Genomic DNA, 24346 nt, shown 5'->3' with positions numbered 1-24346 from the left:
AGATCTTGACGAGATTTTTACAAGATTGCCAATACAGTTCAAAATGTGCAAACATTCTCGGAATAATAATAATCTTTAAAATGCATTAAATATGTACATCTCCGAATTAATTGAATATTTACAATGCATATAGTAGCATTCAGTCTTCGATTAAATATTAATAAAAATCACGGTTTAGATAATAGAGAATTTGGGTAATAGAGTTTTGGATAATCGAGGTTCTGCTATACTCCTTGAAAACAAAATTAGATTCTCGTTCAAATGTTGAAATAAAATATTAAGCGTTTTAAAAGAATCAAAGATAACCTTGATATCTCTGCACTATTTTCTTGTAAGGAGGACAATAATAATACACGACGGAAAAGTGTCGTAATCGTCACTGAAATATACACGAAGTTCCCTACAATTGATTGTTCTGGCGACCATCGCCAAGGTAAGTGGATATAAAAGGTAGAAGTCTACATCCTAGACGCGTTGACAATATTAATGATTGCATGCTTTACAGTTCGTAACACATTACCTCGCCTGTCATGCGATGACGTATAAGTATACGTATGCTCGTGAAACACGTGATGCGTACACGTACAATAACTACTACTTAATTACAAATATACCTGATACTATCATTGATCATCGTATGTCAGGAAAAAGGATTCTTTTCTAGTTTAAAGATTTACTATTAATGGTAATACAAATTTTACTACGGACATACAAATACAAATATAATACAAATATAATACAAATTGTATTACGGAAATAAACAAATTAAATAAATAAATACATACGTAAATGCTAAGAATGCATATAAAAATAAAATACGAGAATAAAGGAGAAATAGAAATGCAAGATGATACTTTTTCTTTTACACGAACAAAAATTAACTGATTCAATTAATCTATTTAAATTTGTTTACGTAGTTCTCATAAATATGAAGTAACTCGCGCGGTTTAATTTGATCAAACTTTCCTACACGATGAAACAAATTAATAGAAATACGAATTTCAACAAATACCATCTTGACATTTTAGAAGTTCAACGGAAATAACACAGGAAAGTAATTAAATGTTTTCATCCATTTTTCGAATAAATCTTTTCAAGTCGTCGCTCTTCATTAATCGCACCGTTGTAGGTACGTTTGTCGATTGCTCTTATTGTCGTTATTTTGCGATGTAAAAGTCCCGGTTCATTAATGCCTAACGTAATATTTTTCTCGTGTATTTCATTTCAAAGCGGGAATTCATGTGGGACAACAAGTTTTCCTTCTTTGGTGTATCAAATATTACTTTCATATGTTCTTACACTAATTCTGGGACACCCTGTATATAGAAAGCGTATATATAGAAATCAATATTGAAATTATAAAATACTTTTATATATTTCCTCTTTCATAAATGGACTGCTACTATTTCATTCTTTATTTTTATTTCACTTTATTTAACGTTGCAGATGAACACATTTAGTTAATATAACCGCCTACTTGTTTCGATCTGCAGATACACACGATATTGAGATTCATTCTCGTTTCGTGGCAAGAAGTTTTCAAATAGACAATACATATGTAACTTAATGATAGCTTCGAACAAAGAAACACACAGTCCGGATGCGGAAAGCAATGGATTAAGAATATTACATAATTCCAAACTTTCTGAAATAACAATCTGTTTCTAAACTCATCTGAAAAATAGTACACGTTGCATAAGGATTTCGCTCGTCGAGAAGAACCGATAGTTTAAATAGATAAAAGACGAGGGGGGGGGGGGGCGAGAAAATTACCTACGTTGCCAATCTTTGGTTCTCGAAGCTACATTTCCATTAGTGCCATTACATCCATATTACGATATCAGATAGAACTCGTTATACGATTTCGTACTAATTGCTTCAGAGATTCGGTATCTCTTTATCAAATACACGAATTCCTTTACGTTTCAAAGCCCAAATCTAAATTATTGCAAGGCTGCGAGAATTTCTAATGCAAGCATAAACGCGTTGTAAAAAAATAGAAATAGTACAACTGAAGGATACATTGGAGGATGGAATCGCAAATCTTACATAAGTTATTACGAAATAAATAATTAGAATGTTTCATAATTAGTAATGCGTATCAATTTATTTTTTGATCATTATGATAATCAATTAATTACGTGATGGGGATTGGTTATTAACAAACAAATTTTATCCATAGTAATTTAATATAATTTTTGCACATTTATGCTACACGCGAATTAAAATAATTATAATTAATTTTTCTTTATAAACGATATCAAGATTTACTTAACATCTGATCCATACGTCAATGTTATGCACGAAAAGTTCATATTTAGTCAACGAAAGAACTTAACAAGCATAATTACTATTACTTCGAGATAAAAGTTGTTCTTTAATTAACTCTTGTCCAGTCTAACAGATTCTCGACAACTAGATGAAGACCATTTATCACGTTTTACAGTTTTTGTACAAGATTAATTTATCAAACAAACTTTTAAAGCTGCAACACGAGGTAGTACTTTAAATTATTATTTATAAATACGAAAACATATAATTTTAATGTACATTAAACCCCAATCTATTAGAAACAAATTCAAAAGAGAATATAATACTTTAATTGTAAATTTAGAGAATAATATGTTACTGCGTTGCATCACAAATGTGTTAGCTAGTTATAACTATCGTCGAATAATTGAATGTTTCAAGTCATCTCGAGCTTAAAAACCCATCCGATTTAGATCCGAGTAAACCAGGCAATAGGTCCTGCCACGTCCATCTATTAGAAAATCATTCGGTCAAGAACTACCTGGCTACTCGATCGAATGCGCACCGTCATGCACACATCGCATACAATGTTCATTTAATGAATCTTTTTCCAAAGGTACGAGCAATTGATTACTTAAGAAATTGACACATGATTGACTTGTTAATCTCCCGTCAAGGAAAACAAGGAATCATCAAACATTGCGTATAAACAGCTCAATAGAATCAATTATGGTAGGCTCGGTTTGCGATTACGAATTCTTGCAGCATGGAAATGATTGTAATCCAAGAATAAACGCAATTAGAACATGAGTTTTCTCCAACACGCCTAAACGATGATAATAATTCCGTTCATCTCACATTCTGTCTGTAACGAAATTCAATTAAAAAATTTATTTATTTATTTATTTATTCGTCTCATCGAGAAGATGGGAAGACGGTCTTTAAATTTCACAAAAGTTACGTAAAGATCAACTATTCGATTAAGTGAAAATGAGACAAAAAAGAACACAACATATTTACACTAATAGAGCAGAATGGCGAATTGTGTAACATTTCTTTCTATACGATACCTCGGAGTATTTCGTTAAAATTGTAGGTAATATAAATTAAATCTTACCTCTTAAGCCTTGTAGTTTCAATTTATTAGTTGTAAATGAAATGTATATCCGCTTATAGTGAATTACTGTTTTTTGCGGCGAGAAACAATCGTTATGAAACAGCTTATGGAAAAAGTGATGATCGCGAGGCTTCTATTCCTCGGCGTTTCTTTTCTTTTTCTGCGTAAGAATAACGGTGAATTTGAATTAGAATGCGAAATTATTTCGTCAAGTGAAACGAAGGATCTCGATTAAAAATATGGAGATTTATATTATATAATAGATCCGAGAAGTTGCGATGCTAGATCTCATAATTTTGTACAAATTTCTTAAATTCGTATTAATTGCACCTACGAATTAAAAGTGTTATGTACTACAGGAAAATCACTTTAGATAACTAATCGATGGTAACATGGTTAAATGAATAAAGTATATGTATAGATATCATTTATAAGGATTTTAATGTAAATATTTTTACATTCCTCTTCCTTTCGATTACATATGATTACGTATATATCATTATGAGATACTTCTAGCGAGCAATTAAATATGGAAAACAAAATTTCTCGTATTTCTTGCAAGATAATGAAAATATAAATCTTTAGTTTGATAATACGATTAAACGTAAGTAATACTTTCTGGGCCAATACTTTATTTTCTATGATTTCTACACATCTCTTGCTGCACATCTTCCGCAAATCGATAAGTCGATTACAACGATCAATAGAGACTTTATTTCATGATTTTCAATAATTTCATATAATTGATTCACGTTAAATGTCTTATTCTGTTTGCTCCTTTCTCCACATCATTCCAAAGTGTATCTTACAGGATTGAGGTCGGAAGGTTGAGCCGGTCATACTCGTTACCTTAACTCGATACTCGATTGAAAATTGCTTTTCCACGCACGAACCGCGATTCGGCTGATTACATGAATGAAAAATCCTGTCTTCCGGCAGAATATTGCCAGGGAACGGAAGTAAATATCTACATAGACGTGCTAATTTATGATTCCATTTAGCTGACAAATGGACCAAGACCATTCATAGTAGCTGGATTCTAATCTATCGCAAATCACCATAAACCTTGCAGACACTTTTCATTAAATTACCTGCTTGTTCGATTTCGCACGTATTTTCATCGAAGTCGAAACGATTAAATATCGAAACGTATTAAGCGGATATTTATGAAAATGATTATATCTTTACATACATAAATTGAGAACAAAAACTTGAATTAAAGTATGTTTCGACTTCTAAATGCTGTAACGTGTGCTTTATTTTGTATATTTCATATAATCATCCATTTGTGCACATCTTTGAATATTTTTATTAGCGATAAATTTACTTTTATTTAACTCGTTTCATACGTCGTTTTATTTGATAATCAAGTATCAAATATTCAAGATTTAATTTCAACCCATAAATTATTCTAACATTGTTCTCGAGTTCAATCGGTATGCTTAGCACGATCTTGCTTTGCGATTTTTTGCTGGTTAAGAATGTTTTTTACGAGTATCACGTTCGTTCGACTGAAATTCCCTGAAATAATATTGAACGGTGGAAACATTGATTTTTACTCGACATGTGATTATACATATTTCAGCGCGTGCATGTATCAATAGCAGTTTTAAACAGATTTTAGGGCTTATGATAATTTAGTAGAAACATTACAAATTTCCAATACTTCGGAAAGCTTTAAATTTACATGGAGTAATTCCAAAATTTATCGCGCATCTGATTTTACACCGATGCTATCAATTTGAATTATTTCATGCAAAAATGGAACACGTGCTAAATGTAGTAAAATATATACTGTGTAAAAATGTAAATAAAATATATATACTGTGTATATATAAATATATATATAAATATACATTTTCCGAGACTATAACAAAACAATTGTCAACGTTGATTTTCCTTCGTTATGATTTCAATAATGAAAAATACTTCACAAATTTGTCCGATTGGTTCGATTTTCCTCATTACTCTCTAATCACGTAACAGAAGAAAACTGGCGTAGAAATGTCGAAAGATGAGACAAAAACAACATGGTCGTTAAAAGGCATAATTATGAGCCATTTTCCAAAACAACACTCAATCCACTATTACATATTCATGTTTTGGGTTACTTAAAAAATGGAACAGGATTAATCTAACGTATCCTAGGATCAATTACGATGTGCCTCAACAAACCGTCAATAATAATTATGTAACCCATATCCATTATGTAGAATAAATCATAATCACGACGAAAAAAATCTACAAACAAGAAACGTCGAAATATAGAAGAATAATAAACACTGGAACATTCGGCCAGTGAAGAATCCAGCTGCAATACCGGCGTGAATCATTCTATACTCGGATACAATCGATCATTTCGACAACCGAGATACGCATAATAATCGGCGTTCTAATGTAATTCAATTGTATTTCTGCCCAACTCTGCTCGAAATGCGTGGCATTGCGTCGTGGACGAGAGCAGAGTTATGACGCAACCTAATACCTATCGAAATACACGCACAGGTCGGTGACGGGTATCCCTTTCGGTCTACCGCGCGCAGTGATTTGCATTAGCGGAACAATGGGATTCGCGACGGCAAGGAAATTCCACGAAGACGCGTGCTACATGAAAAAGCGAAGAGATCGCCGCGGCGTTCCCGTTTTCGGCGCGACGCGATTTCCATTTCGCGCGGGCAGATGCGCTAGGACACCGAGAAGAAGGGAGATGGAAAGGAGGATAGATCAGCGTAGGGTAGGAAAAAGCGAAAGTCACGTCAGACCAATCGGAGCCGAGGCAGACGCGGTGCATTGTGCGCTTCTTTGCTCTAGATAATTAATATCCGTGGTCGGTCGTTTTCTGCAGCCGTGCGGTGCATCGCGGTATCGTCTCCGCGGCGTCGATTGCCACATTTTCCCGTCGAGCTAATTGATTAAAGGGATTATTATTACGACGCCGAGCAGGATGCGCCGTCGGCTGGCTTACGGCCGATTTCCTCGGCTCGTCATCGCCGATCACTGAGAGCCGCGTGTGGCAATACCTGATTTTTCCACCCTTTTGTTTCTCTCGCTACAACGCGCACTGTTAAACATTTTCTGTTAAACTAAACGCGATGTCCCAAACGGTCCAGCAATATTTTTACGCTAATTTAATGTATCATGCTTCCGTCAATCGATAACACGTGCTCCATGTTAAATTGATTGACACGAAATGTTAGTAACTTTAACAGTCTTTGTGTGCAAGTTTAACAACTTTGTAGCGTTAAATTTTACTTGGGAAATGTGTTAAATCTATATTCTTTTTATGTTATATTAGAACGTAACTATTCGTTACATAATGACACAGGTATCTCGTTAAAAAATTAGCACAAATAGTTAGTAACTTTAACATAATTATTATGTTAATTACTTAGAAAACTCTACAATTATTCCGGTATCGTTTAAAGTGACAATTGAGGGGTGTTCATCAATAAGGAAGAAGCTCCTTTTTATAAATTTGTAGGGAATTAAAAAAAGGATGTAAAATTCAGATGTTTGGAATTTTCTTACTTTTTCATTTTCATATCATAATATAGATACTTAATTATGAAATTATTAGGATTCCATTCTTCTGTGCGGAGCTGTCTCCTTATTGCATCACGAAAAAAAGGAATTTCTGTAAATCCGTGATTATGTTCTAACTTCAAAACCGTAAAAAAGTGGAGCTGCCTCGTTTATTGCAGCACACTCCTAAATTTTTTAAAATTTGTCAACGATACGACCTTTACCTTGTAGTACACCTTCGATCAGCTGTTCTCCAACTAATATCCACCTGGTCCATGCGTACTGGGTACACGTAGCATTAGGGCCTAAAATAATACCGTTGCTTTCTTTCGTTCTAACGATAGAAATTTGCAAGAATGATATAAATTTTCATTAAAAAAAAAATAGTGCAATTATTGAATGCACATGCCCCAATGCATTTATATAAATAATGTGGTTCTATCGTACAAATACTCCGTAAACCATTTTTCTTTCTCTTTTAACAATTATTTCTAGAGCACTAATAACGGAGTTACGACTTGTTACACTTATTTGGTTTACCTCGAACACTATACTAATTTGAATATACAAAATACGTTCGTACGATAAATGCATAGTTTAAATGAAACATTCGATATAATATATCGATAAATATTAAATATAATACAATTAAATTAAATGTATAATTAAATATAAAATAATTCGTTTACGAGATATTATTCAGTTTATACAAAATACATATACATTTTCACTAAAAAACTTAATGCACCTTCAGAATTTCTTCATTTTCCCCAAGCAATTGATATCCCTGGCACGACTAATGCGGCGCCCCCAAATTGCCCAGTGGAAAAACGTAAAAATTTCCTACCACTTCGCGCGACATCATCGCGAACCGTGCTCGTTGTAACGCGGAATATCTTTTTATTTTTCTGACATGATTGTCCACTGTTGCGACAGCCAATCAATGGCCAACGCGACGATAAACACATTCGAATCTGGGCCAGACTATTCATATTACCGCGAAGTTGTCATACCGGGCGCATCTCAGCAACTGTTGCGCGCCAGCATTAGCCACGTTATTGCTACACGGGCAATAATAAATCGTCGATTTAGCAACGTCCTTTCAGCAATCAGTGAGAGCGCGCTAGCTGTTGGGAGTATTCCGTGGACATCGCCGGTGTGTATCGATACAAGACAGGGAAGAAATGGCACAGTGATCCTTCGAACAGTTTCGTGTTTTCCTGAGATACGGAATTATGTATGGCGGCGGGCACTTACAAATAGTTACTTTCGATATGTGTAGTAATTCAAATATCCCCTAAACGATTCACTTTTCGACATAGGTCAGTACTTTTTTATGAAGAATGCTTAGCTGCATCGCTTGATGCGTAAAGATGTACCTCATTCTATTAAAAAAGAAAAAAACAAAGTTGACCTTCATATATATCATATCATATATACGACGCGTCCATCTACGGAAAAATTAATAATAGCGGAATATGTCCCACTCGATACCATTTAAGTTTTCTATGAAACATTTTTCGTCACATGCTACAATACCGAAGTCATCAAGATGTCAAAATCACCCGAGACACCCTGTATATGACTGCGAATTTTTATGTATTTATAGGGAATTGCAAGGAACTACAAAATGCGTTCAGTGTAAAATAATATGACAAAATATTGTGAGTTCATGTTATAATATTAGCCGAGTAAAATACGATTTTATTTAAGTTCAATTTTTGTAGGTACGTTTGTAAAGGTTTTATTTTGCTAGGACGCGCAGGCTAATTATTATGATATCAATGCTATCTGTGATGTATTTTGTAATAGTGATTATCGAGAAGAAACTCTTTTTCTGAGAGCAGATTTTCTTTTAGTGTTGACTTTACAGCTGATAAATGTTATTGAATCTAAATAACACTTTTTGTATTATGAAACAATCTTAATACAGATTTTTACTAAAATGTTTTTAGCCGACGTTTATCTATCGTGGAGGAGACAGTCACTTTGTTACAATATTTTAGATACAATTACTTATATAATTAGTTTGTATATAATTACTTTGCTATAATTATAAGTTTGATGACTCAAAACCAGGGGACAACACTTTATGTTCTATAATAAAAAACGCATTTATTAAAATTGTAAAAAAGTGATTCCTTTTACAAAATCATAAGAGAACATCAAGTTAAAACTTATTACAGCTAGAACTACCAACTATTAGGAAGTTGTTTCAAATTAACCCCCGAACCACCCCTTTCAAGGACTTCCAACATTTTTGGGACACCCTGTAGTTTCGTATTGCACTAATTGTTCCCCGAAACTGTGACGAAAGCATTATTTATTAGTGATCGAGTGATTTTTCAAACAAGTTCGAAATGAATCAAATCAACCAACTTGATAGTTTGAAATTCTCTACGGAACGAAGTGGATTAATTGAATGTTTACTTTTTATAGTCGTTAAAATTCGTACTATAATCATTCGTGAGAACTGTGTCGAGTTTCTTTTCTCTAAACAGTGCCGTGAGCCCGAGAAGGTTGATAATCGTCTTCTAAGTTGTGTTTCTTCTAATCTATTGCCAAATATTCGCAGCGCACCGTGGCTGGCTTTACGGGACGATGATTAAGCATCACTGCCATATTTGGTCGCGCATGAATTTTGTTTTCTGCGTTTTAGTTCGCCGCCCGTGGAAGTAGACGGTTGTGGGAATGGCGCACGGTGCGCAGTTCCATTCAACGATTCGATCACGTCGCGAGATAAATTCGCTGATTTCATCTCTCCGCGAGATGAATTTCATATATATATAATAAATTAATTAATGAGAGTGTATACGAGTGTGCACTATACGAGAAACAAAATGTATCATTCAAGTTGTAATTATGATTATCCAAGTAAATGAAAAATTGTTTAACAACTTTTATTGTATGTTTTGTATCGTTATCGATAGATATAATCTTTTGGCAATTATTTTACTGTAAATGGCAAAAGAATATTTTTAGCAATATTTAAGTAAACAAAATGACCCATCAATACATATTTTTGATATTACTAATAAGTCCAATACCATTAAAGGGATAAAGTAAGTAGGATTTTTTAAAAAACTTGAAGATTCAATTTTTGATATGCTTTTTAACATTAAGATCCAAAATTTCGTGATCTTTGGCGACCACCTTTTTATGAAAAAAAGAAACGGTTTAATATTTTTCAAAAATATCGCCGGAACTAGGATTTCTTAAAAATCTTGAAAATTCATTTTTTTATATGTTTTTAAACATTAAGACTCAAAGTTTCATGATCTTTTGCGACTACTTTTTCATGAAAAAGAAAAAGGTTTAATGTTTTTCAAAACTCCTAGCTGAAGCGATAGCCATCCACCTAGAGATTAACATGCAATTTGTGTTTTTTATTTCAGATTAGTCTGCCGGAATCATGGACACCGTTCACCTACCTTTCTTTACATGGGTTCCATACGAGCGATAAATCTCGCAATCCACGTTATATTTTTGCTTAAAGAAATTCATAGTTACAGTTAAAGGCTGAATAAATATATAGTAAAAATTTGGAAGCTCTGTGTTTTTTCATTTTGCTGTAAAAAAATTCCGAGAAAACCTTAAAGAAACGGCCATCACCAACCGCCGTACTATGGAATATTCGACGCAATCGGTGCCTGAGTCGACGAATGTGTCGTCGATAAGATTGCGCAACAGGGACAATATATCATACCACCCTTCCAATTTGCAACGTCTAACCAGGCGAATAGATTTACACCGTGCAGATGCAATCGCGCGGCGTAGATCATCGGCGCAACGATCGAGTAAGAGGGTGAAACGTTTGAGCGATCGACAATAATGCGCCGATTTACTAGATCGCACGATGCTCCTTCGCTCCAACGGAACATCCAGCTGTATCTGTATTCGATCGACGATACCGTCATTTTCGCGAACGGCTAACGCGCATGTAGGCAGATCGTGTCCTCGGCCTAGAAATCATGCTCGTCGTCATCCGTGCTCCGTATATCGCAATGGGTCAGAGCGAAAACGTGTTCCGGGCAAGTGCTTGCTTAAGTAGCGGCATTAGTCGTGCGCACTCGTACAGCCTGTAACCGCTTAATCCTAATTTAGCTGAACTAAGGCTTAACGATTATACCTTTGTCGGTTGCGTAAAAAAACGTGGTGTAACCACCGCTTGGCTTGTCGCTCGCTAATTTATGTTTATCGCCCCGATGGGTCCGGCTATGTTTATTAAAATCAATTAACCCCTTTTCGCTCGATTAATTAACTTACAGGCAATGCAACCCCTGGGCAAAAGGTCTTCGGCTAAAACCGATGGTACGAAATTGTACGAAATTATTGCAATTTTTTTGATGCAAAATACTATTAATAATAGTTTATTTACGGGTAAGGTGTCCTTGGTATCAAATACGATACGATAACAATCAGAGAAAATGGAGATAATCGCTGCGTGTCATTATGTACCGTGTTGATTAGAATGTTTTTGGACGATTTGAAGTCGTGAAGTTGTAATCGGATAGTTGTATTTACTATTCAAGAGAAAATAAATGAGAGAGTACAATGATGCTTGAAAAAAAGTATTAGATCGGCGAAAGTCCTCGAAAAATTGAGATTAGAAGTAACGTCAAATAAATTTGTTTATAATGGATAACGCAACATTCATACGCAACGTAAATACAATCATATTTTTATAATTGAAAATGCAGAGCGTTCCCTTACGGATACTTTTATTACTGATACATTCAAAGCACGCTTCTGACACGTAGGTGTTCAAAATTTGACCAGTTACCTTTCGAATGCAGCAGTACCGAAACCTCGAGTCATTGGAGTGTTCATTGAATTCTCAATGGCTCATTTCATTCCTACGTAAAATGCTCAAAGGAGCTACATTCGAAGGTAAAACTAAATTACGTAAGTAGATCGGCAGCAAATCACTATTCTTATGAATAATGCGCTATCGGAAACCATTGTTTCCCTTTAATGATAAAAATCAGTTGAGCTGTAATGCCCAGTGCAAACATTTTATATTGGGAACCATTCTAAACTCGAGAATTCCAAAAGTATGATTAATTAGAAAAATATTATACAATTTTCTTTGATCGATATTTTTTTTTTTTTTTTTTTTTTTTTTTTTTTTAATGGACGTTTGGTCGAATCAACTTCTGAGTCATTAGCGACCGGGACTTACAACTTAGATTTCTCTGTAGAGGTTAGTTTCTTTGAGGAATCTTAGTGTATTTGGTAATGGGATTTATTTTAAACTTTTTTGATTCGGTCTTTTTTGATTCGGTTTTTTTTTAACAAATATTCATGAGTTATTTTAGAGCGATCCGTTCTCAGTCTGCTTGCAATACATGGTTGTGTACATGGTTTGTTTAATTTGCGCGCGTCAGAAAAGAATGCATTGTGGCGCTAGAAAACAAAAGCCGATTCTGTAAGAGCTTCCAGCTCGGTACGCGAAGCAATCGACACCGAACGTGCGTAATAAAGGCGTCACGATTTTAACCGAGTTCTGTTTTTCCTGGAATGTCCAATCAATCTTCCAACATCTTTCCCACATTTAAAAATATAACAGCTTGTTCGTGGAATGGATAACAAAGTATTAATTATCATAGTAAAAAACCAATTGATAGTCTACCAATAATACTACTACTACCTAATAGTCTAAACAATGTTCGAAGGTTACAATCACGAAAAAGTTCAACCTGTAAAACGTGCCAGACGAAAGCAGCTCGACTAACCAACCGTTCTTGTACTCGGACAAATCCAAGCTTGTCTTATTGTCAGAAATAAAAAAAAACGCTAAGGAGAGGGTTTTCATCGGAAAGGACACGCTTTGAAAAGTTCACGTCCAACGAGTACAATTGTTACGAAAGGACGCGATAAATAATCTACATAAATGTTTTATAAAATGACGAAACGTCGAATAACTCGTACGCGGTAAATATGCAAGTCCGCGCCTCGGGTGATCGTTACCATCATCATCCACGATCGCTCTTCCATCAGCTATGACATCAAGGCCGCGTTTGCCGCAATTTATCATAACGAGAGCGTAAAGTTCGTGACGCTAGAGGAAAGAAAAATGAAAAAGGGACAAGTAGCCGAAGATGAAAACGTGGGGAAAAAATAACTGCAATCGGGTTATTTTATTATAAATCTCCATAGATTGCGTGGACTGAACGGTTTCATGATTATCTAAACGATGAAAGACTGTTAGGCTACGCTAGTGCTAGAAACGGATTCCAAGATTAAGACATACGTTGTAGAAAACTTCGTTTACACATTGTTAGGGGTCATGGCTTAGGTACGTCTAAGCTAAGACATTAAGTAACTCGATTTAATTTAATGTTAAGTAACGCACAACGTTATGACATAATTGTTCTTACCGAAACATGGGTAACTGAGAGCATTTCATATGTCGAGTTAGGACTCGTATGATATGAAAATCTAGGTTTATCAGTCAATTAGAAACAATACAGGAAAATATTGTGCAATTATTTGTAAATGAAGGTTTTGGTTCATATTGCCTCGGTAATGGAACCGTTAGGTTGGCGCATATGAAATGTATGTACAAATGAAACTTTAACCATACTAAATATTCGACAGGGTTATGATACAATGTATGTTGAAATAAGAATATTTAATGTGATTAAACATGTTATATATGAAAAAAGTTTGATTTTTAACGAACACTAATATTTAACAGTATTTATTTATAATAATTCCGCGAAAATATGTTTCGTTCCACTAGTGCATTGGAGTATAAAATCCTGTAGAATTTTTCTATTACATCTTTACTCTATTTCGTACCGTTACAAAGTTACGTCAAAAATGATCTGTAAGGGTTGATATCACCCCATCAGAGTGAATTTCAGTCGAAACAAAAAATTATTCTTGGCATACTTCGATATACTCTACATTCCCACATTCGAATAAGAATTTTCGAGTTCGAATGCTTCCTTTGTGAAATATAGAGACAAAACAGATACTCGTTCGCAAATATTTAGTAAATCTGACACGCCAACATGCAATTCCCATAACGCCGTAATAACCGTGAAACATATCCTCTTGGACTGCTCTAAACACCTGCAATTTCGAATTAAAGATCACATTGAACCTACCGTATGTGGAAACTTCAACAGTACAGAACAAACATATCAAGTCGTCTCTTTCATTAAAAGTACTCTTCACTACGTAACAAGATTAACGTCAGACCTAATCCAGACCTAACCACTTTACATTTTCCGTTCCTAACAGTCGAATAACTATTTAATATTAGGCGGACTGGAAAATAATATCGTTTTTGCAATGTTAAATACTTGTTTATCACTCATCAGCTCATCGACTTTTATCGATCTGACATTGAAAATTTATATACTAGCTGGCAAAAGGCTGTTGATAACGAGGCCGATTACATAATTGATTAAAAATAGAAATTTATTAAAAATTTGTTTGAATTTAATGTAAAGATAACGATACTATTTTCCAGTCTACCTAATATGTCGATGCTACATTAAATTTGTACAAAAAAAAAGAAATAATATTTACCATTTATTTATAAAAAAAAACAACTATCCATGATTCACAGAGTGTGCTCAATTTAATTCCCTTTAACATTGAATCTTGTTAAATAAATTGTCGCGTTTCAGAAAGATTATGTCAGACCTCTTTGCATTTTCCGTTCCTAACAGACTGCGGATCTTTATCCAAAATAAAATCTTTGCGAACGTGCCTACAACAATTGAACCTAAACAGCAATTTATTTTATTCTGCAAATATTATAACGTGAACTTTACTTTCAATCTTTGTTATATTTCTGCAAATTGTTTGCATTTTGTAGTTATTTGCACGTTCAAATTTTCTATAAATGCACAAAGATCCGCAAGTCTACTAATAACTATTTAATACGTCGATGATACGTTAAATCTATACACAAAAAAGAAAAAAAAAACTTACCATTTATTTACAAAAGAAACAGCCATCGGTGATTCACAGAGTGTGCTCAGTTTAATTCCCTTTAACACGTTGACTGCCAGATAAATATTCTTGAAAATTTCTGCTAGGATTAAATATTATTTAAACTATTTGAAACTACACAATCAAACGTTTATCGCGGTATTTATTTTTGTAACTTCGTCAAAATTCATGAATTTCATACAAATTCATTTCCTATCATGCTTGACTTTCAAAATTAATTTTTTCACTTCTTCAGTGAAAAGCACTGTCACCCATATATGGGTGACGTGGCGATCAACGTGTTAACATTGAATCTTGTTACGTACATCGTCGCGTTTGAGAAAGATAATGTCAAAGTAGATTTTCTTTCATATCCCTATTTATTTTTCGAATAGATTTTTTAGAAGCTCTATACCGGAGACCCTTTTCACATTCTGACCAGGGTCAACAACAACGCATCTCCTGTCGATCCTCCGAGATCCGAGATCCCCTCCTGCGCGATTCTCCCCCCCTGTGATTCACCCCACACTCGCCCCCCTTCGTTCACCAAGATGTCTCGCCTGCCTGGTAGCATCCTCTTGCACTCCCGCGAAGACTTTCTCCGAAAGACGGCCAACTATATAAGCGAGATCGACGGTGTTTGAAGCACGTTAGACGAAATCTCACGGATGCGTCGAGCAGGCCACGTCGGCTCCGCGCCTACACATTAATCGTAAAGTTTGACATCGTTACCTCGAATAAATTCCCATCCAACGTAAACACGCGCGATCGTACCGAGAACGTCCTCTCGGGGTGGAAGGAGAGTTCGTGCATGTGAATAAGCGTCGGCCGCACTTAGAAGCTTCGTCGACCGACCCACATCAGGGAGCATGAGGCCCGCGAAAAGCTGGGCCCCCCTGGCAGCGACCGTGCTCGCCACGGCTCTGCTCCTGCAGCCAATCCACGCCGAGGGTAAGGAATTACAAATTAACGCTCCTCATCCCTTCAACGAGTGAGTAGCTCGGGTCGCGGGACGACATCAACCCTTTCAGTGCTGAACTGACCGATCGGTGTAGTTCACGGACCGTGTGGTTACGATTCGAACTGTTAGAAATTGTATTTTTATAAACTTTATTTTCTGAAGAATTACAACGTATATAATAATGTTAAAGGAAAGGTGTCCGAAATTCACGACGACCCTTACCATTTGACTTGTTTCTACGGACTGGGGATCGTTGCTTTCTGTCCCTGCTAGGACCCCACCCCTCTTCTGCTTTAAGGAAAAACAGACCCTTTTCCTCAAGGCCCGAAAGCGGCAATCGTTGCATTCCAACACGAACATTAATTATATCATGAAAGAATATTATATTAGATTGTCCGGAAAGTTCGTGGCAATTTCTAAGAAAACTTCAAAAACACGTTTGAATTTCAATATATATTTATTGAATTACATAGGTGCCATTTTGTTCCACAACCTTTCCAACTTTTAAGGGTACGCGTGTTATTTGTTTTCAACCACTTCGATATATTCAGACCTGTACCACCTACCAAAATTCGTCATGGACTTTCCGAATAACCCTATAATAGGAGACGTGTTTCGGGAATGAACTAACGTGTAGTCTTGGAAAATGGTAACATGGAAGAAGTCTTCGAGTTTTCCGTGGATGTTTCCAAATAAATTTTTCGTTATATGTTATATTTAATGTAATTTAATTTTATATAATTGTATAAGAAATTTGTCTATCCAGAAGTTCGTTTGGAGACGTTGGATAGCTATTGTTCTCTTATGTGCCAATGTAATAAGTTTTGTAATAATATTGTCGTATTATGGTCATTAAAAAAGTTTTAAGAGAATGTATATGTATGTGTGAGTGGAAAAGTTGAATTACATTTATTTGGAAACATCAACTCCGCCGTTTAATTTAGACGAATTTCTTCAATAGTGTATGTATCCATAACACTCAAAGGATTGTCTCATTGAGGTTAGCATTTTTTTCATTGAAAGAATTGGAAAGAGACAGTTTCCCAAAGACTCGTTCAAATCATCCGATGAGGACTTTTACAGCGTCTGAAAATAATGTTTCGGGTCCCAACATAAGAAATTATTCATAGAAACAGCTACTTTATTTCGTTGATAATAGTTGGATTACTACGACTATAAACTCGCGACAACGATGGGTTTAACAATTAAGAATCATCGTCGCAAGGAAACGCAGGAAGGGAAAGTGCTAAGCGCTTTTACGTTAGAACCTGCGTGTCGATTCCTGGCACTGATAGTGACACAAATAACAAAACATAAAGTTCGTTTGCATCGCAGAAATAAACATCGTGAGTACGGTTCTTTCATCTTGTAAATTCTTTTCTTCTGACACATTCATTCTTTCTCTCGTCTTAAAATAGATTTACATTTACACGTGCAACGATTTATATTCTACAAGTATGTATTCCAAGCATAAAATTATAATAATATCAAATTATAAATTAATAGCAAGTAGTTATTATATTTAAGAGAATACAAAGATTTAAAAATGTAAAGATTTAAAATGTTCAATGTTTACTGAAGATATTCATAGTAGTCTCAATTACAATGACTTTTCATTTAGCCAATTTAAGAATGTGTCATCCGACAAAAAAATTTAAGAATAAATATTTTATAAGTGATACCTTTCTGACGTGATTATGGATGCAATTTCTATTTTAGTATTCTATTTTAGTAATAAATTAATAGCAAGTAAAATAAAGTATATTTAAGAAAATACAAATTTTACTTTTTACTTTTTTTTACTTTCAAAATTAAAAAATTTTTAATTTCCGTTACTTACTTAATTCATAGTAGTCTTAACTATCACGACTTCGTATTCAACCAATTCAACATGTCATCCAAAAAGAAAATTTAAAAAGAAATATTTTAAAAGTGATACCTTTCTACGACGACGAAATTATGGATGTAATTTCTATTTTAGCGTCACAAACAGTCTGATAAATGAAAAAATTAATTGTGTCGCGTAAATCGGTCAATCTTCTCGATGGAGATGGTTACTCTCAATCCCATGAAGCGGTATGCAGCGAGATAGGCGGTCTTTCCATCTTCTTCGGCAGATTAATAGGATAATTGTTTATCAAAACGTATGGAAATGACGAGTTCCGCGGGAGAAATAGAAAGTTTTAAAAAGCAATCGGGGATAATACGTGATACCGATGACCCGCACTGCATAGAGAGACCAAGAGGAACTATCACTTTATACTCTCACACGTTAAGCCGAGCGAATTTCACGCGATTGCGCTACGATAAGTTTCACTTTAGCGGCGTGCATCCGCCGGGTGAATGAAAATCGGACGCGAAATTGAAAAATCAGGACGCGAGAAAAAAAAAAGTAGAAATCGCTCGCGACAGTTCCAGGAAGCGAAAATGAAATATTCAAACGACGGAATGTCGTGAATTATCGGCGAGGTTGTTTAAACGAAATTGCACGTAGCAGAGTGATGCCCCGATATGTAAACCAACTCCGTATCCTATAATCTGGCATACATTTTACAACGAGTACACACGTGTGTAAAATGAATTAAAAGATTTCTATTTTATAATCGCAAACAAGGTGTCTGTTTTATGTTTTAAACATTTGGTTTTAATTTCGTATCCAACACCTATAAATAGAACATTGTATTTACCGAATGGTAATGTAAATAGTATTTATTAAAATTGATATTTAAAAGATGTAAGTATTTCTTGCAAGGAAAGAACTAAAATTACAAATGGAAAATAATATTTGAAAATTTATTTTTACGTTTCAATTACGTAAAGATTATACTTCGTTGCTATGGTTGGAAATTAAGAAACGGAAAGCAAAGATTTCTTTGTTGAGATTTCAACATAATTGAACAGGAAACAAAATTTGTACATTTATCGATGATTCAATGGAAATCTTAGATGAAATCTTTGATCATTGTTCATAATTGCGTTACGATTTTCTAAATTAACTTCCCTCGACGGGCAAAGTAGGCTACAGGCGAATAGAAAGGATTTGAAAGCGATTCTTTTCGAAATTGTTACAAAATTTACGTGCAATGAACCAATTAGAAAATTCTCACGTTGGATAGAATACACGGAGATAAAAAGTATGCATAATATATATAAACATGAATCATAAAAATGTACGATACATTAAGATGAAGAAGAAAGCGTGTGACATATCTGGACGGACAATGTGATTAAACATCGTCAATTAAATATTCGAGGCACTGTTTTAGAAGTATACAGGCCAAGATTAATGAGCAAAGTGGATTACTTGCTTCTTATTTAGTCGATTCAACAATATATCATTCGAAAGTCATTTGGAAATAAATCTTCTAAAAGTAATATTTTTCTACGATGACGAAACTATGAATCTAATTGCTATTCTAATGTCGCGACGAACCTGTTAAATTCATAAACAATTATGTTGCATGAACCAACCAAGTTTCTCGATGGAAATCGTTACGATCTACTTACGGTTTCACGGTAATATAATTTACTTTACCGAAGAAGAGTGAAATTTTGTTATAATAAAATTCTCAGGGACTACGTAAGTACTTTCTAAGTACTAACTAATTAATTATCAAAATTACACATTACGTAAGTAACGTTAACGGACATGATTTATTATGCAATGTCTTACAAGAAATTTAGTATTGGATCATGTATTATTAATTAAATTTACTTATTGTAATATGAGCTGCGTAAAAGAAATTTTGTATAAATTAATGAAATTAATTATCCATTACTGTGGATGTTTTGAATATAGTAAGACATGCACAGCTTTCGTGAAATATTGTTTAAATTATTTCATAACAATTTCATTCAAGACGAAGACCATGATACAATGATACAGCTTGTGTTAGACATTGTTTTATTTATACCATCAAAAATATTAATAAAATAATTCGATTTAACCAATTATAATAATAAATTATTGCGTTTTAGGTATTTTATTGTAAAGACTATCGAATGCATTAGACATATACAACTTGCGTTCAGCGTTGTTTTATTTATTCCATTAAAAATATACAAAATAATATAATTGGATTTAACCAAGAAGTAAATTTTCGATTCTTAGATATTTGATTGTAAATGTTATTAAATGTGATAGACAGCTGCAACTTATATTCAGCATTGTTTTATTTATCTCATAATAAGTATTGAAAGCAAAACGATTGGATTTAATTGACCAGACCTTGAAGTCTTGGATATTTGATTGTAAATACTATTCCGGGAATACGTGCAATTGCAGTAAAGAACAATCAAAGAAGAATTCAGCTACGAGCTTTATTAAAGACAATGCGAATAGATCGTGGCTCTTGACCTCCACCGTTTCTAAAGTAGAGATATCCCAACCAATTTGAGGAGACGGCTGCGTGAAGTCACAAACTGCGGTTACACAGAGCAATCACGGAGGCGCAGTCATTTAAGGACATCCTACACTTTCATCGAGTAACGACGGGGAGAGACAAAGAGACACAGTGTCCGTTGATCTTATTAACGTTATACCACCTGACACTATAAACTCGAGATTCTCCGGGGCTCACAATAGCAAGACATCAATCCAACTTTCTTCTTCTCAAATGTCATTTTAACCTAAGAACCAAATGTAGATATGCGGGACTGCGGAGAAGAACAAATAATGATTTTAAAATTTTGAAAAGTTCATTACAGCGATATAAAATGATATATACAAAATTTCTGAGCGATATCGTAATGTAACAGAGGTATAAATTTCAGAGTTAACAGAATAAATACTTCTAATTGCACTTCTAATTGCAAATTATAAAGTAATAATATAATAAACATCTGCTAGAAAAGTGACACAATTCAACGATTCGCTGTTGGAAAGCAATAATTAGGTACCTTAAAATAAACTATCTCATGTTAGAATACTTAAAAATTGTCAAGAATTTTCCAATCTTGTCTATCTTTATTTATAAGTCACTGTTACATTTTCGGGAATATTGAAATGGCATATACACGACGAAATCATTATTTTTGTATCGATTTGGTATTTTGTCATATATTGTATGAAGCTATATATTTTTCACACAGACAATACGTAATAATTTCTGACTTTACCGTTAAATAAAGATAGTAAAGGCTTAAAAATACTCCAAAAAAATTCTTCTACATAATCAAATGAGAAAATATTTTAAATACGTTTCTGCAAAAAAAAAATGTATAAAGACAAATGAAAAAACAAATCGAACGTCTAATATTAATGCTTTGGTATTAATAGTTGACTAGTTGAACCGGAAGGGAATTAAAAGATGCAATGTAAACATTCGCAACAGTACAATTTTTTGAGTAAAATATCATTTCAATGGCACACATCACTCAGTTACGATACAATTAAAAAATCTAAAAACCACATTCCGATTACATTTACAGCGCCAGTCTCGGGTAGCTACTTACCACCATCAACGAGCTATGGCACACCGAATCTAGGAGGAGGTGGCGGAAGCGGAGGTTACTCCGGTGGATCCCCATCGTCTTCTTATGGTGCACCTAGCGGCGGCGGTGGTCGTCCATCCTCCAACTACGGAGCACCGAGCGGCGGCGGCGGAGGATACAACGGAGGTGGCGGAGGTGGCGGAGGATACAACGGAGGCGGCGGAGGTGGTGTACCATCGTCTAATTATGGCACACCAGGATTCGGCGGCGGTGGCAGCGGCGGGGGTGGTGGCGGATACTCGCCTCCGTCCAGCAACTATGGAGCACCGAATGGAGGTGGCAGACCCTCGAGCAATTATGGTGCCCCGTCAGGAGGCGGTGGCGGTGGATTCGGTGGAGGTGGCGGTGGATTCGGAGGTGGAAGACCTTCCAGTAACTATGGCGCTCCTACCTCCGGAGGTGGCGGCGGTTACTCCGGTGGAGCTCCTTCGTCGAACTATGGTGCACCGTCGCGTGGAGGTGGAAACGGTGGTGGAAGACCATCCTCTTCTTACGGGGCACCGAGCTCTGGCCCGTCCGGCAGCTATGGTGCACCGACTGGCGGCGGCGGCGGTGGTGGATACTCAAGACCATCTTCGAGTTACGGTACACCTAGCACCGGTGGTGGCAGTTTCGGAGGGTAAAAAAATACACGATATTACTTTACTTTTTTTCAATGGTTTAAACTAGGAACGAGGAAATCGCACCCTTTTGAATGTTCGATCCTTCTTTATCGCATAGCTTGGCAATTAGATGCGACTAAATTGATTAGATGCAGCAAGAAAAATTACGTTTTCTTTGGGAATATTGAGTACGATTTCAGGAAGACGCGATGCTGTGTTGTAATTAGTATTTTGGTTAATTATGTACAGTCTGTAACATGCTCATTCGATGTAGTTTCAAAGGTATTTGTGCAATGGATACGTGCACTTTTTCTAATTCGCATTTGTAAAATATTCTTCAATGATTCTTATGTATTTTGTATATACGTGTTTATTACGTAGGCTTGTTTAGAATTTAGCTTAGAATTTTGTAATTAGTATTTTGGTTAATTATATACAGTCTGAGCAAACGTACTCATTCAATGTAATTCCAAAGATATTTGTGCAATGGATACGTGCACTTTTCTCAATTCATATTTGTAAAATATTCTTCAATGACTATTATGTATTTTGTATATACGTGTTTGTTATGTAGGCTTGTTTAGAATTTAACTTAGAATTTTGTAATTAGTATTTTGGTTAATTATATACAGTCTGAACAAACGTACTCATTCAATGTAATTCCAAAGATATTTGTGCAATGGATACGTGCACTTTTCTCAATTCATATTTGTAAAATATTCTTCGAAGATTATTATGTATTTTGTATATACGTGTTTATTATGTAGGCTTGTTTAGAATTTAGCTATTATTTATTTTGCATTGACACATTATCTATCGAGAGCCTATTAATAGACTTTTCAATTGTAGCGTTTACCTACCTGAACTAATTAATTGTGTTGGTTATAATGGTCAATTTGAGAAAGTTGACAAGGCTATTGACATACCTAATAACAGTATGCAAAAGTTAATGTCAGCGTAAATAAATATATCCTTTTCTAAATTGCAGTTTCTTTCTGTATAAGCTGATAGATAGTTAAAGTATCAATCAAATTACTTGCTTTACACTAGTCTTCTTCTAAGTTGAAGTTTCTTTCTATATAAGCTCATAGTTACATATCAAATTAAATAGAACAATTTCTATTTACTTTACAAAATCCAATATTGCTTCAGAGTATATCTGGTGAATTTTCTCCTGTATGCAATGGTATTCGACATAATTTGAAACTGTATCTAATTTTTATCAAATCAACGAGGCTCAAAGTTTAATTTGCTTTATACGAAATATCTCGTGACTCGTACGCAACGTGTTAATAATTACTGCAGATGTATTTAAATTAAGATTTTCTAATTAAGATTCTCTTCGTTATAAAAAAGTTGCTTACAGTACAATGTTTATCCATATACAGGGTGTCTCAGACTTAGTGTAAGAACCGGAAATGGGAGGAACAAACAAGTTGGGATGATTCTGAGCCACAATTTCCTTTGCAAAAATATGGGATAGTGCTTCGTTTTTGAATTATTAATGAAAAAGCACCGACCAATCACAGGGTCCGATTATCGCGCGCTCAGCTGGCTACTCCCCGACCTGAAGTAACCAGCCAATCCTGGCTCGAATCTATGCTCTCGCGACTGAGCGCGCGCTACTCGTGCGCTGCGATTGGTCGGTGGTTTTTTGTTAATAATTCAAAAACCAAGAACTATCTGACATTTTCGCAAAGGAAATTGTGGTTCAGAATTCTTACACTAATTCTAGGACACGCTGTATATCTAAACATTAACACTAGAATTACCAAGCAGGTAAATTTGATTCATGTACGTCGAACTCCTTTTTAAAATTACTCCATCGTTAACTTTGCATGGGCTACAATTTTAATGACGTTTATTGAGATAGTTTACGGTACCATTTCAGGTCCGGCGGATATTCTGGAGGCGGCGGTGGTTACTCTGGAGGAAACGGAGGCGGTTATTCCGGAGGTGGTGGCTACTCGGGCGGCGGTGGCTACTCTGGAGGAGGCAGTGGCGGCTACTCTGGAGGAGGCAGTGGCGGCTACTCTGGAGGAGGTAGTGGCGGCTACTCTGGAGGAGGCGGAGGTGGCTACTCTGGAGGAGGCGGAGGTGGTTATTCTGGAGGAAATGGAGGCGGTTATTCCGGAGGTGGAGGTGGTTACTCCGGTGGTGGAGGTGGTTACTCGGGAGGCGGCGGTGGTTACTCCGGCGGTGGAAATGGTGGAGGTGGTCAGAGCTATGCCAGCAACGGAGGTTATCAATATTAATCGCGGGAACCGTTCGCCTCGCGCGAGGACCTTCGAGCTTGTTTCACCTGTAATTGAGTATCATCGGACCAAGCAAAGGGACTCGAATGACTCGGAAACCTCCACGCTGCGACTCAAACACGGTAAAATTATTCTGAAGGCTAAGAACTGTCGGTCCAACGAAACGTCTACTGCCGGAACGAAGATGCGCGAAGCG

General features: G+C 35.4%; 1 protein-coding gene across 2 annotated transcripts; it reads left to right on the top strand.

The window, feature by feature from the left end:
- The first annotated feature begins 15447 nt into the window (after positions 1-15447).
- Positions 15448-24292, top strand: LOC128885631 (loricrin-like). 2 transcript variants are annotated; one of them, XM_054139753.1, is made up of 3 exons: positions 15448-15790; positions 21231-21912; positions 23787-24292. In XM_054139753.1, exons 1-3 carry the CDS (start codon positions 15709-15711, stop codon positions 24148-24150), a joined length of 1128 nt encoding a protein of 375 aa, XP_053995728.1. In that variant the 5' UTR covers positions 15448-15708; the 3' UTR covers positions 24151-24292. The 2 variants fall into 2 exon arrangements, with proteins under 2 accessions (XP_053995728.1, XP_053995726.1); XM_054139751.1 differs by lacking the exon at positions 15448-15790 and having other exon boundaries at positions 20474-21912.
- The last annotated feature ends 54 nt before the right edge of the window (positions 24293-24346 follow it).

This window comes from Hylaeus anthracinus, unplaced genomic scaffold (genome assembly GCF_026225885.1).
Source record: "Hylaeus anthracinus isolate JK02 unplaced genomic scaffold, UHH_iyHylAnth1.0_haploid 11981, whole genome shotgun sequence".
NCBI lineage: Eukaryota > Metazoa > Arthropoda > Insecta > Hymenoptera > Colletidae > Hylaeus > Hylaeus anthracinus.
Note: the sequence above shows the minus strand (reverse complement) of the source record. Positions and strands in the feature narration are given on the sequence as shown.

Excerpts from the sequence above, each read along its gene's own strand:
- LOC128885631 (XM_054139751.1), top strand. The coding sequence starts at position 21,110 with ATGCAATGTAAACATTCGCAACAGTACAATTTTTTGAGTAAAATATCA. Across the intron at positions 21,913-23,786 it reads GGTGGTGGCAGTTTCGGAGG|GTCCGGCGGATATTCTGGAG; the intron begins GTAAAAAAATAC and ends GTACCATTTCAG.